This window comes from Mytilus galloprovincialis, chromosome 2, assembly GCF_965363235.1.
Source record: "Mytilus galloprovincialis chromosome 2, xbMytGall1.hap1.1, whole genome shotgun sequence".
NCBI classification, from domain to species: domain Eukaryota; kingdom Metazoa; phylum Mollusca; class Bivalvia; order Mytilida; family Mytilidae; genus Mytilus; species Mytilus galloprovincialis.
The window spans coordinates 88,267,163-88,290,615 of NC_134839.1; the positions used below are offsets into that span (position 1 = coordinate 88,267,163).

Below are 23,453 nucleotides of genomic sequence, written 5' to 3' on the forward strand. Positions count from 1 at the left end.
AACTTGTGTTGTATAAGCTGTAACCATTGTCGAGATACCAAAACGTTTCCATCTGCAAAATTTGAAAAAAGACCAGCCATAACTAAATTCTACTGAACAAGAATAGATGCGATGCTCTGTTTCGCTAACACAGTTACACCATTCTTAATGAAAATTAAAATCTCGATCAAACCCTTATTGAACATTATTTATTTACCTAAAATCACATCCTATAAATGAACAAGACCGAATACTAAAGATATGTCTGCTTTTAGAATTTTGAAATGAACACCGTTAACATGGAAATAGCAAAAATATGAAAATTTCAAAATGCTACAAACTTAATGAGACTTTCGAAATATGTTATTTGGCATGTATAGATAAGCTGTTTGGCATTGGAACTTTCAAATCGCTTCCATTATCCTGGCAATGAGGGGAACAAGGGTGCCATCTGTTATTGCTAGTTACAAATCTAGTTGAATATACTGTTTGTTTTCCTAGGTAGTAAATCTATGTTTTGATGGCTTGGCCATGTCAACATTATCGCAGTGCATTTTGGGTTGTTGTCTTGTGGTGCTGACGGATATTATTTCTATCTAAACGTTTCTGAAGTAGATGGTTTTGATACAGTGAAATTTGACTCATAGACATATTTTTCAGGACCTTCTTGGTTCGTAGTAAAGGTATCAAAAACAAACTTGGTGTGAAGTCCCCCTTACATGCATCTCCAAGAGTAATTGCAACATTAGTTGTAGCATCAATTACTTTATTTCAGGTAAATATATTTTATTTCGTTTTCGAATATGAGAGGCAAGGGTTTCACTTTTATGTAGATTGTTATATACACACAATAAACCACCCGAATTATCATAGAAATACATTAACAAACAATCACAAAGAGACAAGTAATGACGGAACTACACAAGGAATATTAATAATGGACGGTGAACCGGTTGGAATATATACAGAAAATACAATGACTGCTAGATATTGTTATGTGTCCCCAATTTAACTGGTACTTTTGATACTATATATTCATGCACTCAATTTTATACATTGTATTTCATATGACCAATCCAATTTAATTTTGAACTCCAATAATAATAAAGGTCTTACGACTTAAAAACGATTTTAATGACCCTACTACTATTCATAGAATCTAATCCGAATGAGAGGCGTATTTGAATATTCTGCCCAAATTTACGATTTCTGACTAACTGAAAAGTAATATACACATTGTGTACGATTAAATAAAACAAAGTTTACTAATTTATTAATATTTAATTCAGTCTTCTTTTTCAGCTCGGTGTTGAACTGATAACTGTTTATCTACAAATAAGACAGGCAATGCAATTGTTATCCATAAACGGAACATCTGATATCCCGTTAATACAACACAGTAAAACGTTATTAACTGTTCTAGATGGTATTTATATTTATATTTTTACATTCTTAGTTTTTTTCAAGAATAAATAAAAATGATAATGTCCAAATAACTGTATTTATCGGTCGTCCAACTGTCTATATCAATCTGCTCAGCTCTTAATAAAACTCCATAACACGGCTTTGTGACGTCAAATACGTTGACCTGGCCTTAATAACTTTGACCCGGACATATCAGCGACGTCATAATGTTTGAACCGACGTTGATAAGTTGACCCGAACTTATCAAGTCAACTTCCGGTTGCTGGTGAAACTAAGACAATACTTCCAAAAGACGCAAATACAGCCCGATAAATCGATTATCAGGTTATCGGCATATTAATATTGTAAAATATCAGCTGCTCGACATAATATGAAGGCTTTTTGATCTCGTTCGCTGCGCTTACTCGACAAAAAGCTTCATATTATGTCTCGCAGCTGATATTTTACGATATCAACATGCAGACAACCTGATAATCGGTACAGATCTGGATATATAAATATGATAATCCCTTGATTTCTCCGTCCGAAAGTTTAATATAGCGAAGTGGTGACTCTCTTTTTTGTGCAAGAGAGGCAAAGACGTACACAGAAAGATTACAAATTTATTGTTAAATTACATCCTGACTCAAAATATCTTGATGGATACAGCCTGCCTCGTATCTAAATATCTAAACGTCACTGACGAGTCTTATGTAGAAAAACAGCGTGTATGGTTTTTCAAATATTTCTGTACAACAGTTATAGTTGGCCTGTAGCATTCAATAAATGATGATTTCAAAATAAGTTGGCACTAAATGCAAAAAAAATTCATTTCAAAATGTTTATATAAAAAAAATTTTAAAATTTTAAAAACTGCTTTATTGATGAGTTATGTCTTAGCACCATTTCAAGTATAGTTATTTGATAAATCATTATTTTTTCATGAAATATAATAGTCACTCATTGCTCAAAGATTGATTTTTTTAATCTTTCATACAATAATTGCACCAACCAGACATCATGAAATAAACACTCGCGGCCGTCAATAAGTGTTCTACAACTGATCTTTCAGTGCTTTTAACAAGTTCCGTAACTACTTTCAAAGAACTTATCATAAACTATTACAATAAAACATATGAAAAAACTAGAATTATCTATTTTTGGAGTGAACAAATTCTTTGGATGTTTTATAAAAAAATCGTGCTTTTGATGGTCCTTTTGATTCGGTTGGCTGGTTTGATTTTTCTACTCTTTACACTACACTTCTACACAATCTTATCAAACAAAAGTTTTCCTATTTAATTTTTATGACCAAACTCAGTAAAGACCCGTCTAAATTGTATTTAATTCATAAATTCTACAACACTTACAGTTATCTGGATGAATTATTTCAATAAATAATCAAGAATTTTTCTCAATTATACTGCCGAAAATTACCCAAAGGAACTGACTTTAAATCAATTAAATTTAAAAACGGTAATAACTGTCCATTCCTAGATTTAGATATTTCGGTTTAAAACGGGAAACTCCACACTAAAATTTACGACATCATCATACTTTATTTCCTCCTAAAGGAGATTGACAAAAGGCATATAAATTATGTACAATTACAAAGTTTTGAAATTAGATAATAGAATTAATCAATCTCCGGCGCAGAGTCATATCCGTTCCATACATGCTCCGCAATACTGCACTTAATATGACCTCTGCCATACATTGTCCGACCCCATGAGGAAATTTCCTCATGGCCGACAAGCATTCGGTATTCTCTGCAAAGTCCCTTGCGTGATACACAACCTAGCGAGGACTGTCGAAATTTTTTATGCGGAAGGTTAGGAGTAATCAGGTAAAGTGGCTGGCGGAAATTATGAGAATCATCTTATCGCTTCATCTCCTTCAAATAGGATTGTCGCCAAATTGAAGATTTAAGATTATTTTGACGAAACGCGCATATGATGCAAACACAAAATTTCAATCCTGGTAACTATGAGGAGTATATTTGAAGCAAAAAAAGAAGAAATTTTATGAATTTTGCCGACAGGCTACATGTACGGCAAATTATCTTGAGTCTTTCAAGTTTTTTATCACTCGGTTAGCACTTTTGATCCTGGTCCTTGATGGTAGTTGTCCACTTAGCAGCTCTGTAAACCACAGGGGGTTGTTACAATTTGCCGGGTTCATATATACAAAAGAAACCCCCAAAAATCAAACTTCATTTTACATGTCATAGAGTGATACTGATAGACATAGAAGCATAGGCGGATCCAGGGGGCTTGCCCTCCCTTTTCTTGAGAAAAAAATAGGTTGATTATATAGGGAAGCGCTGAAGCATGACTGGAGTGGGCTCCCGTTAGGTCAGTCAGATACCACCCCCCCCCCTTTTATGAAAAGTTCTCGATCCGCCACTGAGGAGACTAATTATCCAGTTGGAACAAAGTACATGTAAGTGAAAGTCTTATTGAAATAATGATTTGAAACAAAGTTGCAAAGGAGGTTCCACCCTTGTATTTTTTTTCGGTTTTTAAATTGTATAGATAAAAGTAAACAAACAAGCCCAGCAAATTGTAACAAAACCCCTCCCTGTGTTCCAAAGTTTTTGCATAAAGAACAAATTTAGAAATTAAGAAGATGTAAGGTTGGGAAATCTAGAATAAAGTGCTAGATATTACTACAAGGCCACACTTAAAAATATTTTGGTTTGCCCAAACCCTACATTCAAAGGTTGAGACAGTGGGTAGGTAGGTAGTCATTTTCTTTTTTTTCCAACAAAAAGAAATTGAAGTATCAGATGTTTATTAATCTTCCTGCCTATCTGATTAAAAAAACAATCTTCCTCAAATCAGGACAATAAAAGATTTTGATTAGGCAGCTATTTTATGGGTAGGTATGATTAGGGCAAGCAAACATATTCTTTTTTTATGGCCCAATGTACATGTATCCATACCATTAGGAATCCATTAAACTTCCATTAAAAAAAGGTAAATGGCAAATATTAACAAACCTCTGTGATACATGTATAACAGCATAACCCTTTGTCAGAGGGAAAGCCTCTCCTAGCTTGGTGGGGTTGTTCCTATCCTAATAAAAGTTCTTGCTACCAAATGAGAAAAATATATTGCTTTGCTTTTATGAAGCCTATTCTTGTACAAGCATTCTACAGTACATAGACACCTGTATGAAATAATTCTTTCAAATTCTGAATCTTGCAGTATAACACATGACAATGTTTTTATTACTCTACTTTTATTCTTGCATTTTGACCCCTTCTCTCTAGTATCATATAATCTTGACTTTTACTGCACATTAACCAATATCTATTATTAATATACATGATTGGGGACTGGGTTTTAAGCTAACAGATACCTTGGTAGCTGTTACACCCAAATTATGTCCTGATACTCTTGGCATTATCAATAATTGATATTGGAGTTGTGTGCATTAAACAGTTAAACCAGTGATGAATGTATGTACTGTTAATCAATTGCTATTATTTCAAGTTGAAAAAATTCTGGACCCTATTATCACTGCTAAAAAAATATTGTCTCACTGGCAACAAACACATCTCATATTTTTTATTCAGTAAGCCAACAAAACCTGGAAGCTATATTGAGCTTGAATTTTTCATCTTGTAATACATGCCATATTGAATTCAGAATAAATTGGAAAACCATTGTGAGCACATTTACATACCCCACGTCTCCACATTGTCACTGGACAAACAAAATCTCAACAGATTCCTAAGTTTAGTCATAACTTTACATAAGTCAACTGATAACAATTTTCCTCTTTAAGCATGTTAAGTACTAGGAAAAAAAATTGAATTAGAATTTCTTGTTGATATGCACATCTACCTAGTATGTCCTTGTTGTCTAAAAAGCTGAATAAGATTCTCTTGTGAGTTTTCATAGAATTTGCAATGAAAAACTGTTGCAGAAGTAAATTGAGGCCAATAAGTTCAAAGGGGAATTACTTCTAGAAAAAGAATTGAATCACAATTTCCTGTTGATATGCACATCTATAAAATTTCATGAAGTTCTGTTGTGTGTTTTCAGAGGATTTGTGATGACAAGTTGTTGAAGACCAGGACTGACAGACAGACAGACAAATGCATGGGTCAAAAACATTATCCCCTCTCTGCAAGTTCATTGTGTGGGTCATGAAATAATTGTCATTGTAAGAGGTAATAATACTGAACTTTCTTATGCATCAATACAACCATTTTACCAAGCACAGACATGATGTACATGTATCCAGTTTAAGATGCATTTAACCCATTGCATCTTTTTTTGCAAGACAACTGTTATTACTGTTTTCTTTTTGTTGATGGCAGATCTTTATTTGTAACTGAAGTCTTTAATTTAGAATTTTGTGTTTTTGAATGCTGTCCAATGGACTCATACCCAATATTTCCTTGAATTCATATGCTTAAATCTAGGGGGAAAAGTTAAATCAGTTTTATCTGAACATAACTGAAGTTATGAGTAGTATAAAGCAAAAGGCTTTTTTGAAGTTTTAAAAATGTAAACAATGTGAAGGACATTTATATTTCCATACTACTTGGCTAAAACTGATAAAATGTATTCTTTATTTCTATTTTAATTGTTAACAACAATATGTTCATGATAGATTTAAGAAGACATACAAAATTTCAAAACAACAATTAATAAAATTCATTGTAATTAATACATGTATTAAATGCACACAAATTTTCATGTGCAATTAGAATCACTCCAATTCACTCATTGAAACATGAATCATTTTTTTTTATGAGTTCTTAAATCTTGTTTGTAAGTTCTTTTAAAGTGAGAGTCTATTCCATTGGTGTGTATAATCTATGCAGGCTTGTAATACTTCTCATGTTTCTAGATAAACCTCCTATGATCAGGTTAACATAATTGTGATCTGAAAATATAATAATTTTTTTTTTTATCTTTGTAATTTCTGGTTTTTATGAAGTTAGGGATATACATGGTATGCCATTGTTTTTCAATCCAGCCGTTTAAATGTCAACACTTTATTCAATATCTCAAAGGAGTAGATGCATAAAAGACCCTTATTTGACTCACATTAATATAACTTCAAATTTTAAAGGCATCTTAATCCTAAACATTTAAAAAATTGTCCAAACTAGACTAAGGAGCTAAAATAATAAAGAAGTATAACTTTAACCAGATGCTCAGCAAGGCACAGCTTTATAAGACCCCAGAGGTAGAATCCTGAACAGTTGGGCAAGTATTGACACAACATTCAAGCTTGATATAGCTCTGAATTTGGATTGTGAATAAATAGTTGACACAAAATAGGTTTCTGACACAGAATGAATGTGGTCTAAAATTGAATTGGAAATTTACCTGTTATTGTCCAATATCCAAAATCAAAATACATTTTTAGATTTAGCATATCAAATAACCCAAAGAATTCAATTTTTGAAGAAATTTAATTAAGTTCCATTTTGAAACTTTTAGACCTCAATGTCGACAAAGGAGTAGGTCCGGTAAGGACCGATTTTGGCCTCAAATTTCAGATTCATCTGACAAAAGATTTTGACCACATTTTAAACACTTAAGTGTCTATTTCATTTGATTCAATTAATTTATGTGAAAAATTTTACTAATTTAGTCATTAAAAACGTTCTGATTCAAGCTTAAATATGACAAATCTACCAAATATGCCGAAAAATGTCACTTTTCAGATGTTTTTTGTCAAAAATGAAAGTGGCCGCATCCGTGTTCATCCTCAACCTTTATATATGTTATGTATTATCATCAAATACAACTTAAATTTCAATATTTAGGATGAACACGAATGCGGCCACTTTCGTTTTACACGGAAACCGTCTAAAATTTAACTAAAATGCTAGAATTATGAAGATTTCAGTAATTTATCATGACTTATTGGTGCTAGTACCCGATATATGTGCATTGTATTGTCAAAAACAGCCCATATTTATGTAGCAGAAGCATTCTACTGTCCATTAAATAACTAAAAGTTTACATTTTAACAATTTTGTAAAACTGCTATATTTTGAGGCCAAAAAGGAGTCTTACTGGACCTACTCCTTTGATAACTGGTCCCAAATATCAAAAATCTAAATACATATGGTTAGATTCAGCATATCAAATATATATCCATATATTCAATTTTTGTTTACTTTTGGACCTCGATTTAGACCAGTTTGAAAACTGGGCCCATAATCGAAAATCTAAGTACATGTTTAAGTTCGGCATATCAAAGAACCCCAAGAAATCATTTTTTGTTAAAATCAAACTAAGTTTAATTTTAGACCCTTTGGACCTTAATGTATACCAGTTTGAAAACTAGGCCCATAATCGAAAATCTAAGTACATGTTTAAGTTTGGCATATCAAAGAACCCCAAGAATTCAATTTTTGTTGAAATCAAACAAAGTTTAATTTTGGACCCCACTTTGGACTAACTTGAAAACTGGGCCAATAATCAAAAATCTAAGTACATGTTTAGATTCAGCATATCAAATAACCCCTATATTTCAATTTTTAATGAAAGTTTAATTTTGGACCCTTTTTGTCCCTTATTCCTAAACTGTTGGGACCAAAACCCCCAAAAATCAATCCCAACCTTCCTTTTGGGGTCATGAACCTTGTGTTTAAATTTCATAGATTTCTATTTACTTATACTAAGGTAATTGAGTGAAAACCAAGAAAAATGCTTATTTATGCCCCTTTTTGGTCCCTAATTCCTAATCTTTGAGACCCAAACCCCCAAAATCAATCCCAACCTTCCTTTTGTGGTCATGAACCTTGTGTTTAAATTTTATAGATTTCTATTTACTTATACTCAAGTGATTGAGCGAAAACCAAAATCAACTACTTACAAAATGTAGTTGAGCCCCTTTTTGACCTTTTTTTCAAAAGCAGTTGGGACCAAAACCCCAAAAATCAATCTCAACCTTCCTTTTGAGGTCAAGAAACTTATGTTTAAATTTCATAAATTTCTATTTACTTATACTGAAGTTATTGTGCAAAAACAAATGAAAATGCTTATTTAAGCCCCTTTTTGGCCCTAATTCCTAAACCATTGGGACTCAATCTCAAGCTTGCTGTCCATAGTATGCATATGAACTACATGTACGGACCTGAGGAGTAACAAAAACTTAAATTTTAGAAAATTAGGAACAGTCTTTAAAATCAGGTTAAGAACCAACAAATATGCACCATTTTGTATTTCAATTTCAATTTCTGCAGTTAAAAGTCTTCCCTGTTGACTATAAGATGGCAATATAAGTCTACTCATAATTGTAAAAAAATGTGTTGAAACAACAATTGGGATCAGAATCAAAAAGTTAAAGTTGTAATATTTGAAGAAAAAAAAAAGACAGATTTTAGATATTTTGATTAAAATGCATTATGTAAGAGTGCATCAGATAATTCATTTTAGCCAAAAATACAATAATATATATAAAAAAATCAACACCTACTGAAAATATCAATGCATCAATATATAAACAAGTAATATCTTTTCTTTAATGTAAGATGTAGGTTTACTGTTTCGTCCCTGCCAAGGGTACTCATCAGGTGGCAAATTATGGCTACCACTACAGTAATTGTTTATTGAAAACAAATAAGTTACAGCCTTTTTAGAAAATTTGTTAACCAAACTGTAAGTTTATATGACTTTGCAGTGTCTGTGCATTTATATTTATGCTACACATATGGTACATGATTTTGTTTTTCCATCATATGCATTTTGTTTAAAAATCTACAAATAAGTCTGTGCTACTATCTCATTCAGATGGAGAGTAACTTTTACAGGATAAAAATATGTCCAGTTTGGTATATTTTTCTGTTAGTTTAAACACCAACACCAATATGTAGAAAATAATAGTGAATTCAACACTATAATGAGCATTCTTTAATATCAATCTGATCAATTTTACAGGTATTATATTTTATTTTCTATCTTTTTTTTGCATACATGCCAATTAAATGAATTGTGCTTCTTTCTTTTTTTTTGAAATAAAAAACAAAAGTCTGTAGGAAAATATAAAAGTTATTTTCCAATTATTATTAAAGAAGCTATTATCCTAAAAAATCATTGCTATTTTGTAAAATGATAAAAAAAAATGCTTTCATAAGCTTAACTAGCTTACATTTGTTCGTCTGCAGTTGGATTCGAACCAACATACAACAAGTGTATTTCCCTTATTTACAGACTTATATATAATGAACTTTGTTATTATAGAGCATAAATTTTATCTTCAAGCAAAAAAAAAAACAAGAAGCAACATAGGGCCAAATGAGTAAATTGAAGCAAAAACAAAAGATAAAGCAATTAGTGAGTTGCAAAATAACAAATGGGGGCTTGTGCTTGATCAGCTGTTTGTATAGTTGTATAGCAATCCCAAGTATAAATGAATACTGAGTGTAGTGTTACAAAGTATTGAACGGAACGGAACGGATATGTGATCTCTGCGCCGGAGATTGAGAATTAATGACACTTAATATTTTGGATTCAAATGTATTTCCAGTCTACAGTATTTAAGATAGGAAAATCCTTCGTTAAGGACGTCTAAACAATGCTCTGAAAAAGTTCAAGAAAGCTTCATGATTGCCAAGCAGACAACAGGACACGTACTCGTTTGATTTTGAAAGCAGTGTGTATAAGAAGTTGTCACTAGTCATTTCTGATAATCTTTTATATAGCAAGTGTCTTTGTGTTTGAAGTTCTGTGCACATTCTAATTTGATGGTAAGGTGTATCTTGAACAAAGTGTCCACACAAGTTGCAGTTTCCGCTAGTCGGGGGAGTAGACCAAAGTTTAGCTACATGTTTAGCGGTTCGAAGTCTGCCAGTATATTTTGCATATTGCCAAATAAAATATAGCCATTGTTCTCAGACAATCTTAGAAATCGTGTAAAATCGTTGTAACTACGCATTCTTTTCGATGTTTCTCATCCAAGTTAATCGCATGGTGATGTTCCTTTGACACCATCTTACGGTATTTATATTTCACAACTCGTTTTCTATGGTCTTGTCTGTTGTGATATTTTTTATTTTGATGAATATAATTTATGTATTACGGTAAATAATTAAGCCAGGGATTTCGTTACCACTAATTACTTAAACCCTGTACTAAATTCTTAAAATAAAATTGAGAATGGAAATAGGATATGTGTCAAATAGTTATCAAAAGTACCAGGATTATAATTTTATACGCCAGACGCGCGTTTCGTCTACATAAGACTCATCAGTGACGCTCAGATCAAAATAGTAAAAAAGCCAAACAAATACAAAGTTGAAGAGCATTGAGGACCCAAAATTCCAAAAAGTTGTGCCAAATACAGCTAAGGTAATCTACTCATGGGGTAAGAAAATCCTTAGTTTTTCGAAAAATTCAAAATTTTGTAAACAGAAAATTTATAAAATGACCATATAATTGAACAACCCAACCATAGAACAACAGCAGAATGGTACCAACAGGTCTTCAATGCAGGAAGAAATTCCCACACCTAGTATCGTCCTTCAGTTGTCCCCTAAACAAATATATATACTAGTACAGTGATAATGAACGCCATACTAAACTCCAAATTGTACACAAGAAACCAAAATCAAAAATAAAGCAAGACTAACAAAGGCCACAGGCTCCTAACTTCGGACAGTCGCAAAAATGCGGCTGGGGTAAACATGTTTATGAGATCTTAATCCTTCCCCTATACCTCTAGCTAATGAAAAAAAGTAAACGCATAACAATACGCACATTAAAATTCAGTTCAAGAGAAGTCCGAGTCTGATGTCAGAAGATGTAACCAAAGAAAAATAACAAAATGACAATAATACATAAGTAACAACAGACTACTAGCAGTTAACTGACATGCCAGATCTACACTTCAATTAAACTGATTAAAAGATGTGTCCTCATCATATGTATATCAGGAACAATCCTTCCCGTTAGGGGTTTAGTATTATACCATCATAACATATATGAGAAGAACACAACCCGTGTTATTCCAACAACTGGATTTTAAATACATGTGTTTAGTTCCGATGCAAAGACCCTATAAGTGAATCAATATTAACGCCAAAATATGCAATCTTTAATGACCTGACAACAGTATCGTAACTATATCCCTGCTTAATAAGTCTGTTTACAGGTTTTGTTGGCTTCTGAGGTGAACACAGAGATTTTTGTGCTTTATGAAGAATAATTCCATAAAAAATGGATGTGAAATACATATACCTGAACGTATAAGAAGTCTGCATGTTGAGCTATATTTACGAATGATGTCCTTATACCGATAAGAAAATTTAGTAAATGTTTTGATTAGTTTGTGATATCGAAAATCGTGGTGGAAGAATATCTACAATAATACATAAATTTCTCTCGTTGAAATCTAAAACATTGTTACATGCACGAGCGAATCGTACAAGTTGAAATATATAAACACCGTAAGATGGTGACAAGGGAACGTCAACACCTAAAAATGGATAATTAACGATAGAAAATGAAAAATAATCTCTTTTATCATAAATTTTAGTATTAAGCTTTCCGTTAATGATATATCTATCAAGATCGAGGAAAGGGCAGTGGTCATTGTTAGTATTAGCTTTAATTGAAGTAAGTTCAACAGGACACATTTCTTTAGTATACATACTGAAGTCGTCATTATTGAGGGCCAATCTTTGCTGATTATTGTCATAAATTGTAACTCATAGCAATACAAAAACAGGTCCGCAATAAGTGGTGCACAGTTAGTCCCCATAGGAATTCCAATAGCCTGACGATGTACGGAATCTCCAGAGCGAACAAAAATGTTATCTAGCAAAAATTCAAGGACAGATATAGTATCAAAGCATGTCCAATTGACATAGGTTTTTGTTTATTGCTACTAAAAAAATACTTAAAAGAGTTTGAACATATATAAATTCACATTCTGACTTTTTAAATGCCCATTTAATTAGGTGTGTTATTTTTTTTCTTAATGAGAATGTGAGGCAATGTGGTATATAGGGTAGAAAAATCAAAACTTTGAACAGATTTAAAATCACCAATATAAGCTGCAATTTATCAAGTACTTCCAACCAGTTCTTGACACTCCAAAAGTAATTAATTCCACTAATTTCAAAGGCCTTTCTTGAACAATTTATTATCAGGTTTTTGTTTGTACCAAGTGTACTGGTAAGTATAATAGACAATTTAGTAGTGGAACAATGGCTTGAAGAGGATACAAAGATTTGGTATTGAAGTTTTATTAGTGGTTGTCGTTTGTTTATGTGTTGAATATTTGTTTTTTCGTTCATTTTTTGTACATAAATTAGGCCGTTAGTTTTCTCGTTTGAATATTGTTTAACATTGTAATTTCGGGACTTTTCATTGCTGAATATGCGGTATAGGATTGGCTCATTGTTGAAGATCGTACGGTGACCTATAGTTGTTAATTTCCGTGTCATTTGGTCTCTTATTGAGAGATGTCTCATTGGCAATCATACCAATTTTTTTTTATATACTCATGGTACACATAAGTTTTCTCATGAAGTAAAAATTCTGTTTCACTTTTAACAATCATCTTTTCAGCTGGATTTTATGTATCATTCTCTCTGTCCAGTATATTCATGGTATTTTACGTCCTTGCAATCTTCATTGGTTATCGTAAAGATCTCGAAAAGATGCAAAGAGGAGACTACACATTCTTGCCAATGAAACTCAGAAAGAGTTTAAATGATAATCTAGTTGTAAGTAAAAGAAACTTTTTTGTATAAGTGCAATGGAAACCGGTTAATAATAAATGTGTCAAATACAAATGCAATATGCAAATATTCAAAACAAAAACGTTCTGTCATGTATAATAAACATTTTGACATACCAATTAATGGTCAACATATTAATGAAAGTCATTGTTAACAAAAATTTTGACATATCAATTAATGGCCAACATATTATTGAAAGTCATTGGGAACAGGTCCATAGGTATTTTGTTGACTTAACTATGAAATCTGTTTTGATAATTTCAATTGTGTCATAATAACAGTTAATTCTTCGTTAAGGGACCAACAGACTGGATGAAGATTGCACTACGATTTGAAAAAAGAATTTGTGCAGATCGTGACAGATCATTGCATAGAGTACCATATGTTGATCAGGATTTGCCTAACCTTCCGGAGCAGCTGCGATTACACCAAGTTCTTTGCGGAGTTCGTGTTGCTTAGTCTTTATTTTTCTATATTGTGTGTTTGTGTACTATTGTTTGTCTGTTTGTCTTTATCTTTTCAAGCCATGGCGTTGTCAGTCAATTTTCGATTTATGAGTTTAAATGTCCTTCTGGTATCTTTTGCCCTTCTTTTACAAGGCGTGGCGAAGTATATAAGAACCGGATATGCAACTTAGTTTGGTCGGCTTTGTGCATGGTAGTGCGAAGTGAAGCTACGACAATATGCACAAATCCGGTTATAGTCTTAATTGGTAGTTTCATTTTTAAGAAATAGAAATACATTTTATAAATAAGAAAATCACAAACGGTTCAAATGTTTACACTGCAAAATATGCCTATTTGTCTAACAGTATGATGCTATCATAACTCAATGCCAAAATATGCTTAGGTGAGGTCAAGTTTGTTTACATTAAAACCCTTTGTTTACCAATTTTATTCATTATAATATATTACTAGTATTACTTTTATTTACGCAAAATTATACGATCATTGTCTCAAACTTTATTCTTGAGTAGAATGAAAAATTATCAGTTTAAATTGCGATTTTATCTCATCATTTCAAATACAGAGAACAAGCCAAAAGCTTCCACTCTGATCAAATCATCCTGTCTTGATTGTATTGAACCAAGACGACTGTTGAAATATAATCCTCTGTCTCTTGCCTGTCGTAGTGTCACAGTTGGGTCCCAATACTGTATGCAGTACAGTACTGCATGTTAGCCTGATTTCTCCATACTCCATGAATCAGGTTGTACTGATCGTCTTCTCGGTCAAGAATTGCATTTTACTGAACTAGATACCGTGTTCGCTAAAGAAAGATTTCAAAGACACACACAAGAGGAAATTACATCTCATCGTGTATCAGATACAATCTGCATAGTGGAAGGCAAAACTAAAATCTCCAAAACCATTATTAACGACACGTTGACCCCTTGAAATTTCTGTAGTTATGCTTGCGTTGTTCTATTGTAAAGCCCCTCTGTAAACAAGGTGTCACGTGAAACGTTCACAAAACGAACGCATCATCTCTTAGAAAAAAAGAGACATATTGAAGACATTGGTTCAATTCAGATTAATGAAATACTAGTATCTGACAGTCCGACATGGACCCCAGACAACCGATTTCTCCCGCATAAAAATGACACAGATGAGGTTTTTATAATTGTTATAAAGAATCCAGAATTTGAGTCCCTAAATGCAACCTGTTTGTGGTCGTTGACAGAGCTCAGGCACGTTAATGCAGATGGTGTTGTCTGCTACTCTAAACCGATACCGAAGAGTTTTGTATTTATCACCAGTAGTCGTGAAAATTATGAGGCAAAACCTGATTCTCTTGCTGGCAGCAGAGTAATTCGATAGTATAGCACGTAGCAGTATCCAAGCATAGTCTTATGATATTAAAAAAATATCGGGTTCGCATCATGTTTTTTCGGATGTATAATCGTACTGGGAAATTATCGATGATATGGCATTAGCGCAGGAGGACTGCGTGGTTATGCAAAAAACAGCACGTCGTCATGACATGCTAGTTCGTGCGTAGTAGCAGCGTGGCAATGTCTTGTTAGCCTTCGGATTGATCGCAGTTTTGTACGACCCTGCTACGCCTGTTCAGTTTCTAGAAATCGCAGAGAGTTTAGTAGATTTTCATCCACTGCAAAGGTGCCTTTAAAATAACTCGAATTGTAACGCAAGTATTATTTGATTACCATGCATATATTTTCCTACACTTGCAAAAATTTTGTTCAGTATTGTGACACTGAATCAAATCATATAATTGTATACGCTATAAATGTTTTTACGACAACGATATTCGGAAACGCATTTCACATTATATTATTCTTATTTTAGGCAGCAAGTTTACGGTATTCTGGTGCACAGATTGTATACCTAATATGGTGTAAGTAAGCGTAAATAAAGGCAACAGAAACATACCGCTACCGCTAGAAAAGAAATCCGTATTTCAAACTAAAACAGAGGGAATCACGTCAACTATAAGAGGTTAAAAAACGGGACACAGAAACACTGAAGTGCATGCAACAAAAACAAACGCCAACAAGCATAGAATCGAACTATTTGATAAAAAATACCATATTCCTGAATTTGTAATACATTTTAAGTAAATATGGTTTGTTGAACCTTATTTAATTTGCTAGCTAAAACCTTCTGATTATATGAATGGATATGTTAAAATAAATAGAAATGCAAGAACATTCAGCACAGAGAAAATCACAAATAAATAATATAACAGACCTTACAACATGTAAACCACAGAATAACAACGAACATCTTCCATTTACGACGTCACAACAGGACAAAACAAATAGTGAGGTAATTTTGTGACGAACATATAATTTTCAACTTCATACAATTATTTTTACAACATTTGTCAAATTAATTATTATGATTATGAAAGTTTGTGCTTTATCAAATCAAAATAGCTGCCTTTCGAGTTTATAGGTCCGCTTTGTGGTACAAAAACTGTGCATTTGTCTTTTAGAAGCGGTAAAAATGTAATGCATATTCTAATTAAAATGAGTATAGAACATAGTATTATAGAATTATTTATTTAATATAAAGCGTAATCATGTTAAAATAGTTTAGGGTTATATATGTTGACGATGCAACTGATGAGGACATTCATGCTATAAAGTCTTCTTAAACTAGTTGATGTATGTCTAGTGTTAGAGACAGTTCAATATTTAATTGGAACTGTAGTATACCGCTGTTAAAAAGAAGTAACTCGATTGAGAGAAAACAAATCCGGGCCACAATCTTTATTATCAATATTTGTCAGAGGACTTGGCCGGCACAAGCTAAATTTTATTTGTTCAAAAATGTATATGCTTATCTTTTCGAATTGTTTTGTAAATGAGCGCGCATTGAAAGTCATGGGTATAAAACTTACCTCAATCCTTGTAGTACAAAATTTGTGCTCCAAATATTGAAACCAATTTAAATTATGAGTTTCCTTGTGATAGTTGTATTTGATTTTTATTATGACCGTACTAACTGGTATCTTTGACAATATTGTATGTATAATTATCATAACTTCGATTATTTCCTTTAATTTTTCGTGTTTTTTTCAGCTTATTAATGTCAATTTTATTTTGAATTAAAAGTTCGTGTTTTCCCATGGAATGCGTCTTAGTGAAAGGAAGGATCATAACAAGGCTAAATAAAAAGAATGCAATTCAACGAAAACATCATGCAAATACTTTTAGGCAGTATTCCTCATGAAAAAAGGGATAGAACGAAATCTTCTCCGTTATTTCTGATGATGATATTAAAAACGTACCAGTCAAAAAGACGTATACAAATTCAATTATTATTTTGATTTATTCCAGGTTACTTATTACTTCTTCTGATAGCATGGATGGCATGCATTGCGATTGCCTATATTGTAGTGTTGCCTCTAATGGGAAAGGTCCCATTTTGGTTTTTTAATCCAGTTCTTATTTTTCTGTGAGTATAAAGCATACATTATAAGTTTCATGTGAACAGAATCTAAACTTATCGTCGAATGTTTTGTAGAGTAATGATGTATCATGTGGTATTTCATATAAAAAGGGTGTTAGATGAATATAACGTATCGCTTCCAAAACCATTTACAGACTTATAGGGTAGAAACACTGGAGGAAAAGAAATTTGAAACTTATTGCATTCAGTTTTTTTAATAAGCAGGTTTTCTTCAGCATGAAACAAAATATTAAATATAAAAAAAAAAAAAAAAAACAGAAACATCATTAGTCATATACTCAACGCTTTATTGCATCAGCATTTACCAAGCTGACTCTAGGCACAATGATTAAATGTATTGGGGTCCAAATTGAATTTTTTGTAGCAATAAAGAAAAAACTATCATTTATAGCACTCACCAATACGACATCTTGTTTTAAAAATTAAATTATCCGATTTAAAGTTCGATGGAAAAATGATAAAGACACCAAGTTATTTATAGGAAATTTATATTTGATATAAACAGACAAAAACATAGTTAAACGTCGCAGTGTCGTTACTATTTCCTAATTATGCCCCACCTACGATAGTAGAGGGGCATTATGTTTTCTGGTCTGTGCGTCTGTTCGTCCGTTCGTTCGTCCGTCTGTCTCGCTTCAGGTTAAAGTTTTTGGTCAAGGTAGTTTTTGATGTAGATGAGGTCCAATCAACTTGAAACTTAGAACACATGTTCCTTATGATATGATCTTTCTAATTTTAAAGCCAAATTAAATTTTTGACACCAATTTCACGGTCTACTGAACATAGAAAATAAAAGTGCGAGTTTCAGGTTAAAGTTTTTGGTCAAGGTAGTTTTTGATGAAGTTGGAAGTCCAATCAACTTGAAACTTAGTACACATGTTCCCTATGATATTATCTTTCTAATTTTAATGCCTAATTTTATTTTTTACCCAATTTCACGGTCCATTGAACATAGAAAATAAAAGTGCGAGTGGGGCATCCCTGTACTTTGGACACATTCATGTTTTTTAATGCTTTGGCAATATGTATTTGAGATAAAATTTTATAAAAAGTATTCTTAGAATAAAATACAATAGGAAATAACCTGATTAAAGTATAATCATTTAGTTGACAAGCAACAAAAGACCTTATAAAACAGAAAACGATAAACAAATGGATCCATATTTTTTTAATTAGAATGTCCTAATAAAACTATTTAATGTTATCGAGAACGATTATGACAAAGTGACGATTTTGCAGTTTTTACTTTTGACTAAATATGTTAGTATACCTTGTATGTTCCAATCGATAAACGGAATGTATGGTCCAAAACCTCTTCCAACCGAGGATAACACAATTTCTTTACAAGTTACTAGGACTTAATTTTATAATGAACTAACTATCCCAGAAAAAAGTAAACATATCTCTAATACTGGTATTTTTTTGTGTTTCGTGCTGTTTTGTTTCAGTGTCGTTGTATACCTTCAATTCTCCTTTTGTTCATACTTTTTATCCTTGTCATTTTCAGACCATTGATGCTAATGAATTTCGGCTTTATGAAATTGCAAATCTTCTTATCAAGAAGATTCTTTCTACAGGATTTTTCTGTCATGATGCCTAAAGGGTTAAGGACTCAGAAAGCGCTTGCATTGGATAATATGTAAGTTTATGATTTTGTTTAATATATTCGTAACTGAAATAAATGTGTCACATTTTGTTTATGGTTTAGGCGTCGTTGGGATATCTACTTTTTTACGGATGTCATCTCGAGTAGGTTGACTGTTAACGAACATTTGATTCACAGATGACGACGAAATCAAAAATCAATCAAATCAATATCAAGGATTGACATTTTTTTATATCAACAAAAATTAGACATTTTTAAGGAGAACACATCTTTTTTATTACAGAAAACGTACAGTGTCCTTATCTTTATTATTGTCATGAGTTACCAACTGGTATTTTAAAATCGATTCAAATAAAGATCGGTTGAATTTCGTTCAAGTGTAAACGGGGCCATATGATTCCTCTCAGTTTTGACTTATATGCAGGATAAGGATACGGATATATTACTGTTACATATAAGACGAAATTTCGACATACTGAAGTATAATTAAGCCGTGTGTTTGAGTGGACACAGGAAAAGATTTACATAAACCGAGTAAATTGGCTTATAGATTTTCTGTTTTTTACATTTTATTTTACATTTTATTTATTATTATTTTAAATCAGCGCATTGTAATATAAAAAAAATAGTTTGCAACATTGCCATTCGTGTATACTTTTTGTGTTCATAATTGAAACATACTATATTTTCATTTTCACGAACATAATTTCACTATTTTGGACAAATACAAAAGGTTATATTGATTAAGTTTAGGAGATCTGGAACTCCTTGTATTACATCTTGTAAAAATATTTTGTCTTACAATTTTTATATAGATAACACCAGGCATGCTTAATTGTTCTACAAACTAATTTAACCTGTCTTTACATGTTTACGAAATTGATATGGCTGTTTTAATGATGTGCATTGTGACACTATTAAATTATAACTTTTGTCATTTTTTTTAGAAAAGTGTTCAACATATTGTCCTTCTTTATGTTCTTCTTCCACGTCATCATTGGAGTTGTTGGCTGTCTTAATCGGATTATGATTGGTCTCGCTATTGGTTTAATATCCCTTGCCAGGTTAGATAGGTGTATGCTTCCGATGGGATTTGAAAAGTATGACAAAGGTAATTTTTATTAATAAATATTGAAATCATATTTCGATGGGTTCTTCGACAATGTTTATGAGCTCATACTGCGTAAAGATCGAAATTCATCTTAATGAGAGCAATAAGGACATAAACCACAAATTTAAATTTAAACAAGACAATACAACAAAGTATGTACCAACGGAAATTAAAAAAAACCAACACTATTTTATCTTTGATAAACGTTACAAAAAGTAATTTCAGCTGGCAAAAACCGGTCACTTCATTCATTTGACAATACTCGTAATAACTAAAAGAATAACAAGTGAAAATACCAACAGTATCAGTTGAAAGTTTAGGTATGGAAAAAGGTAATGAAAGAGCTGCGAAAATAATGAATAATTCCCCATGAATTTATTACATATTACTGGTTAAACATTCTTTCAATCTACTTAAATTCACACTACCACAGTGTCATGTGTGTACTTCATGGTTCTACAAACAATATGATTAAGCCGAAGACCATATCAAACACGTAAGAAGATATATCAAAACTAAAATTATGTTAGACGTAAAGTTGAATTTAGTCTTTTTGAAATTCATGTTGATTTAGAACGTCCTTTGAGGTCATATTTTACAAAAAAAGTAAATTAGCAATGTATTTGATATGATTCTTATTCTTATTCCGAAGAGCAGAAAACAACAGAAGGCCACACATGGGTCCTCAATACAGCGAGAAAATGCCGCACCCGGAGGCGTGCTTCAAGTGACCCCTAAAACAAAAACAGTGATTTATAACAAAATATGTATTTACATGAGCAACATGAAATTTGGTCTTAGTACAAGAACTTGTTAGATGACTTGATTTTTTTATGGAAATCATTGAAAAATAACCGCACCTTATCAGTATGTATGATCAGTGGATTTTCCCCTGCAATGTTTAAAATAAGATTTTGAATAAGACAAATCGTTGCAAAATACAATTTCAATATTGAAGTCTATCTTATATTTATGTCTTTAAAGAAGGCATGTAGGACTGTGCATCATAGTATTATTATAGTCGGTGTTCAAATGATTGATTAGCGATCATTACATGTATTATAATGAACTTTTATAATCAACATTACTATTTGTCAGGTTATTCGACTTATCTTGGTATGTTAATGGTAGAAGTTCATCACAGAAATCCAGTAGCGTCCGTATTTTGTAACGAACTACTAGTTAGCAACAGAGAAAAGGGTTGTGATAACGTTTTACTAGCACCTGCCAATAATATACAAGGGAATGTCGAAACAATCAGTCAAAAATACAGACGTATCTGCCGTAAATGGGCTAAGCTATACACACTTATTAACAATCCATCGGTCAGACGTTATGTGGATCGAAAATCGGAATGTTCAATCGAACATGTCGAAATCGCCATGTAGTTGAAAGACCGTGTTGATGAAATGATTCATAAAGGAGTGGAATTGTTGTAATTTGGAAATGGTCGTTATTTCAAGGATTATTAGCAATACTTACAAAGAAGATGATAACGTGTACGAAAATTGAGAGATACAGTTATAATTTGATTACGGAAACGTGGTTTTTATTTTTTATATATATTTTTTATATCATATCTACCTCCGGGTATTGATATAGTATATATTATATACTAGTAGGTCCATACATGTATCGGATAATCTGTTGGCTCTAAAGCTTTTGATTATTATGTGAAAGTTATATCTGGAAGTTTGTTAAGTATAAAACCAGGTTTAAAGGGACACTAGCTATGATATATTTAAAAAAAATCTAAAGTATTGTTTTTTTGTTCGATCAATATCTACAGTGGACGTGTTTCCCTCGGTCATAAAGTTTAAATTCCATAATAGTTTAATGTAAACCTATTGCACAAACCAAATTGACACAACAAGATATTTCAAAAAGAACTATGTTATCACGATTTCATTTATGAAAATAAAAATTCATATTATTTGTAGTGAAGTTAAGATAAAAAAAATATGGTATGTAAAAAAAAAGGCACAGTAGTTTAGCGCAGTTAAAAATGCATTAATCGATCGAAAGAAAACAAATCCTGGTTATAAACTAAAACCGAGAGAAATACATCAACTATAACAAAAAAAAAACCAGAACAATAGAAAAACTGAAGTGCAACAAAAACCAACGACAATGCAACATACATAAAAACGAACAATTAGATATCAACTGCCATATTCCTGACTTGGTACAGGACATTTTTAAAAACCATGGTGGACTGAACCCCGTTAACTCGCTAGCCAAACCTTGTGCCTTATGGTAACGTTAAATAAGTAATATAACAGTACATTTCGAGATGTTAACCACAGAATAACAACGAATAACTATATATATATATATAACTAAAACTAATTTAGGGCAGTTAACAGAAACAGCATATCAATAGAATTTCGAAATGTGCATTATACCAATATATATCAACGCCACAACAAGTGACGTCACTGGTAAATTTAAAAAATTGGATATAAATTGAGGTTAGGTTTGTAATTATGGGTTTTAATGTATTTAAACACAATAAAAGAATTGCGTTTGTAATTGTGTAATCATTGTATCATCAAACTATGTCGGTTTTCTTTAAACTGTGTAAGACAAATACATTCTGTGCTATTAGTTGCTTTCAATTAAATCATATAAATGTACTTGGTGATCTATTATCTTTACTGTAACAAACGAATATAAAATAACAAATAGAATTACTACAAACAATAAGACATCAAAACAATATCTGATCAGAATTAATAATAAAACATCATATCTCAATACATGAATGTTGGATATACTGACACATGTATTATAGCAATGCGAATTCACACTCAGCATTCAGGAAAAATTATTATTTTTGTGATATCTGATGCCATAATAATTACCCGCTATAGTTACAGATTGATATTTTTGTCTAAATTTATAGTCTATTTATAGAAAACATCCCTTAAAAAAATCCTGTCAGCTATTTCATGTTTTAATACTGTACTTTTGATACACTCGGGACGAAAAGTCCACCAGCAGATGCATTACCCAATGCAGAGGTCAAAAGTGATCAAAGGTACCATGCTCACTATTCAAAAAGTAAGTCACGCGCTTCTCCTGCACAAGACTTGTCGGCTGCGCTCGGAACAAACTGATGGTTTTCGAATAAACTAAGTTTTTGGAAGGGATGCAACATTTGTCGAGTAGTTAATGTGTATAAAAAATAGTTGCATTAATAATAGTTCATGTCGATATTGGTGTGTTGATTATTGGCATATAAAAAGTGAACGAAACATCCGCCAGTTGTTAAATCATTCTGGTTCAACAAATTGATAGCTATGTCTATGAATAGCACGAATTGAATTCAAAATTGAAGTAATAAAATTGTAATATTGTTTTCAATATTTTGCATGGAATATAATATATGAAACGTCAAAATTTCAAATGAAAATTCAATCCAATTTTTATATATGAATATTAACAATCAAACATATCTCCTTGTTTTAGGGAAGCATAGAAATTAGTACCATAAAATCTTTATTTTTCGACTACACCTTGTTCAAAAGACTAAGCTTTTGACTGACAAGTAGCAGCCATGTTGGTTTATTTTCTTAGTTGGAAGAACAAAATAGGGACGATAGATACCAGAAGGACAGTCAAACTCATAGATTGAAAATAAACTGACAACGCCGGAGCTAAAAATAAAAATTCAAACAGAAAAATTATAGT

General features: G+C 32.0%; 1 protein-coding gene across 2 annotated transcripts in view; it reads left to right on the forward strand.

Moving 5' to 3' along the window:
- LOC143064757 (stimulated by retinoic acid gene 6 protein-like) overlaps positions 1-22,396 on the forward strand; it is a 64,809-nt gene extending 42,413 nt beyond the window's left edge. For both annotated transcript variants that reach the window (XM_076237829.1, XM_076237831.1), the window contains exons 10-17: positions 640-754; positions 1,282-1,405; positions 12,933-13,090; positions 15,415-15,463; positions 16,911-17,028; positions 18,551-18,682; positions 19,597-19,760; positions 20,859-22,396. In XM_076237829.1, the coding sequence (XP_076093944.1) occupies positions 640-754; positions 1,282-1,405; positions 12,933-13,090; positions 15,415-15,463; positions 16,911-17,028; positions 18,551-18,682; positions 19,597-19,760; positions 20,859-21,148 (1,150 nt within the window). In that variant the 3' untranslated portion in view covers positions 21,149-22,396. The remainder of the gene's footprint in view (positions 1-639; positions 755-1,281; positions 1,406-12,932; positions 13,091-15,414; positions 15,464-16,910; positions 17,029-18,550; positions 18,683-19,596; positions 19,761-20,858) is intronic.
- The last annotated feature ends 1,057 nt before the right edge of the window (positions 22,397-23,453 follow it).